A 4,286-nucleotide genomic window follows, 5' to 3' on the forward strand; every position below is an offset into this window, starting at 1 on the left:
CATAGTAAATGTTTAATCAGGTGGCCACTAGTGTTTTAGTAAGCAGAGAATTGATTCATGACAGACCCTGAGACCAAACCCTTTACAGAGACATCAAACCTAAGGATACCGTGTTCCAGTGCAGAGAACGTTACAGATAATGAACTGTATCATCATATAGTAAAGTATATGAACACACTATACAAGAAGTTATCTATCCTGAATCCTAGACAGTACGTGTTGACATATTAACTTACTTTTTTCCTAGAGACAGCTTGCATTAATGGCAAATCAAAAGAAAACTCCCCTTTTTACGATACATCATGCCATCAAGGTAGTAATTTGTGCATGGGCAGGACTCTGATACGAGACTAGCATTTTATTATCTCATATTCTTTTATGTCATCCCATACGAGCATGAGATATTGATATTTACCTAATAAAACCCCTCTCCTCTCTCCTACAACCCTAGGGCCTGTATGACAATCATAATGTCAACGGGTTCCACCCTAACAGGGGTGTAGAGGATTAAGGCCTTGATGGCACTCATCGTGTTAATGGAATCCTCTGTGATTGGTTACACCAGACTTGACTTTGGTCACATACATTATGCACAGCATACATTACTTGCCGAAGTTAAGCTTCTGTTTATCTCATCAAAGTTTCATGATATATCTCACGGCTTGTGCCTGAATTCAGGGCAAGGGGCAGGAATTTAAATACCTCACCAGTTATCTGAGCCTGGATTGTGTCCATACTGCGATAAGATCTCATCTTTAAGCCAACCACCTTGGAAGGGGATCCGGCACATGGTATCACAGAGACGCCCAGATCTCATCAGAGTGTGTGATGAGGTCGCGTTGAAAAGGACGAGGTTAGAGAAAGTAATGGAGCCCAAAGATCCATGGTCTTTACAACAGGTCTGCTCCTCTGATGAGGTTTGATTCCCCCCAGCTCCCACCTCTACAGGGCACCATCCTCCAGCTCCCCCCCTGGGTCGGTATTGCACCCCATGGACTTTGCATTTGGCTGGACAACGCATAACAACAACAGTAGCTCACGTCACTGTCCCCGGCTCATCCCATCTTGAGTGTTCGAGGTGTCCCTGAGCAAGGCACCTCACCCTGACTGCTCCTGACGAGCTGGCTGTTGCCCTGCGTGGCTGACTCCGCCGTCGGTGTGTGAATGTGTGACAGTGTGAATGAATGGTTGCAAGTCATTTTGGATAGAAGCCTCAACAAAAATGCCCTAAATGTTAATGCTGGACAAAACGTTACTGAATGCAAACTCGCTGCCCGTGGAGGACAATCCACCATCGATTGATTGACCGCTGGTAGACTGGCTGACTTTTGGTTCCTGGTTTAAACGCTTTGATCGTCAGCATCCCAGCAGAGCAGCGAGACAGGCCTGCGTGGGGGGACGCACACGGTCTCCCTGAGGGGCGCCGTACCTTCCGCTGGGCGGTGCGGAGGCCGTCCATGGAGCTCCGCAGCGCGTCCCGCTCCCGCTCCAGAGAGGCCTTCTCCCCCTCCAGGCCGGCGATGACGGTGGACTGCATGGAGTGGAGCTCCTGGTGGCTACGCAGGCGGCAAAGCTCCTCCTCCAGGGACAGCCCCTCCGCCTGCAGGACCTGGGGACCAGAACACCATCGGGCAACCGAAGGAGAGAGAGACTGAGGGCCCTATCTTGCATCCAGCGCAATTGACATTCTACACCGACGTAGGTATCTTTGCTAGTTTGCACCCGGCGCAAAGCCGATTCTCCCCCGCAGCAAACCTGCGCCACGAAACTTGCACCCTGAGAGGCGTGTCGGCGAAAAGCAGAGGCGCAGTCCGGCGCAAATGATACACGGTGCTATCTTACAGATCGATAAAGCAGTTGCGCAAGTGACTGACAAATACCTGGTCTAAGTGCACTAGCGGATAGCGGCTACAGGACCGCATATCATATGTGTTTTCTTTGCCGAAATTTACATGACGTATTTCGGAAGTTGTAGAAGGAAACGGTATTCCATATGTGAATAAGGCCATATTATTTGGCCATAAACTGAGCCATTTGAAGTTTGAAATTCATGTGGTCATGCATCTGTCTCATCGGAGACTGCAAACGCGCTGTCGAAATGTAAACTTGTCATTAGGCTACTTCAGAACAACCCATTTTAGATTTGAGTCATTTATCCACCGGTATAATAGCAACAGCGGCAGAGACCCGCCCACAAATCTACTTCCGTTTTGCGCTTCTCACTTGCGTTTCAGACCGTTAAAATAGGTGTGTGTTTGTGTATGTGTGTGTGTGTGCGTGTGTGTGTGTGTGTGAGTGTGTCTTGTATCTGTCAATGGATTCCCCCTTTCCAATGGAATAACCCCTTCATTCGATATGCCGTTTCCATCATGGTTTCACTAAAAAGGATGTTCTTCTTAAGATCTACTTCAATCCTTCGTACATTTCTAACTTCAGTATGGCCTTGGTCTTTAAGGCCAGCCTCCTCAAACCTCATAATAGCCCATCACTGACTCAGCGATGCTGCCCACGACTGTGTGGATACATGTATACCTTTTCTCAAGCCGTTTTTCCTTGCGTCACAAATAATTCTTACTTTGCCTCGTGGGCATGGCTTTGGTTAGGGTGGTTATTGTGCAGGTGTTCTCACATCCGAACCGACCACTAACCTTAATGGGCATTCAAACATCCAAAGTTGAATAACTTCCTGTTCAAAGTATTTTTCTACCGTTCACTTCACCTGATTACTGGCTCGCTTCATTCATCAAGCTATCCATTGATCCATTAACCCCTCTCACACGCACAAGCACACACACCCACACCGAACACACACACACACACACACACGCGCACACACACACAAACACACAGGCACACACACACACACCGAACACACACACACGCACACACACAGGCACACACACACACACACACATACACACACACACACACAAACACACAGGCACACACACACACACACACACACACTGAACACACACAGGCACAAATACACACACACACTGAACACACACACCAACACACACACATACACACACACACACATACACACACACACTCACCCACCTACCCACACACACACACACACACACACGCACACACACACCCTCAGTCAAACACACTCACACACCCGTAAACAAATAAACAAAAACATGTAAACACGTAAACACCCCCCCCCCCCCTCCCTACCTCTATCTTCCTGCGGGCCTCCCCCAGGCCCTCGGCGGCCTTCCTCAGCCTCTGCAGCTCGGCCTCCAGGAGCACCAGCCTCTGCTCGGCCTCCCAGGCCCTCCTGCTCTGCTCCCCCAGCTTGGAGCGCACCTCCTGGGCCAGCAGCGCCTGGCCGTCCGCCTCCTCCCGGGCCTCCCTCAGCCGCGCCGCCAGGAGCTCCATGCCGGGGGCCGCCGTGGCGGGCGGCGCCTCTCCCCCTCCCTCCTCGTCCCTGGGCCGCGGCGCTGGGCGGGGGGGGGGCGGTGGAGGCCTGGGCTTTGTCCCCAGCCCCCCCGTCCATCTCTCTATCCGCCTTGCTCCCGGCCTCCGGACCCCGTCGGCCCTGCCCCCCCTCCGCCCGCCCCCGGTCTCTGGCCGGCTCCCCCTCCTCCCCCCCGCTCGCCTCTCCCTCGCCTCCCTGGAGGAGGAGGAGCCGCTCCTCCCCGACCCCTGCCTCCCTTCTGCTCCCGACCCCGCCCACCTCCCTCTCCTCCTTTTTCTCCTCTTCCTTCTCCTGCGCTTCTGGCGTTCCCTCCCCCTCTCCTCTGGAAAACTCAGAGCCTGGCGCTCCTCTTTCCTCCCTCCTCTCTTCTCCTCTCCCCTCCCTCCCCTCTTCCCCTCTCCCTTCCCCACTCTCCTTTCCTCCTCCCACCTCCACCCTTTCCTCCCTCCTCTCTTCTCTCCTCTCCCTTCTCTCCATTCCTTGTCCTCTCTCCTCCCTCCTCTCTTCTCGTCTGTCCTCACTCCTATCTTCTCCTCTCTCCTCCCTCCTCTCTTCTCCTCTCCCCTCCCTCCCCTCTTCTCCTATCCCCTCCCCACTCTCCTTTCCTCCTCCCACCTCAACCCTTTCCTCCCTCCTCTCTTCTCTCCTCTCCCTATTCTCCATTCCTTGTCCTCTCTCCTCCCTCCTCTCTTCTCGTCTCTCCTCACTCCTATCTTCTCCTCTCTCCTCCCTCCTCTCCTCTCCTCTCCCCTCCCTCCTCTCCTCCCTGTCCTCTTCAGCAGGGTCTGACTGAGGTCCGGTTGCCAGCGTGCTGCTCAGCCTGCTCCGTAGCTCCTTGTTTTCACTCTCAGTGCTC

General features: G+C 53.1%; 1 protein-coding gene across 1 annotated transcript in view; it reads right to left on the minus strand.

Annotated features, from left to right (window-relative positions):
* The window catches only part of ccdc88b (coiled-coil domain containing 88B), a 23,464-nt gene that overhangs the window by 19,052 nt on the left and 126 nt on the right, over positions 1–4,286 (minus strand). The window contains exons 2-3 of the mRNA XM_060063751.1: positions 3,187–4,006; positions 1,430–1,609 (exon numbers count right to left, since the gene is read on the minus strand). Coding sequence (XP_059919734.1) covers positions 1,430–1,609; positions 3,187–4,006 — 1,000 coding nt within the window. The remainder of the gene's footprint in view (positions 1–1,429; positions 1,610–3,186; positions 4,007–4,286) is intronic.

This window comes from Gadus macrocephalus, chromosome 10 (assembly GCF_031168955.1).
Source record: "Gadus macrocephalus chromosome 10, ASM3116895v1".
Classification (NCBI taxonomy): domain Eukaryota; kingdom Metazoa; phylum Chordata; class Actinopteri; order Gadiformes; family Gadidae; genus Gadus; species Gadus macrocephalus.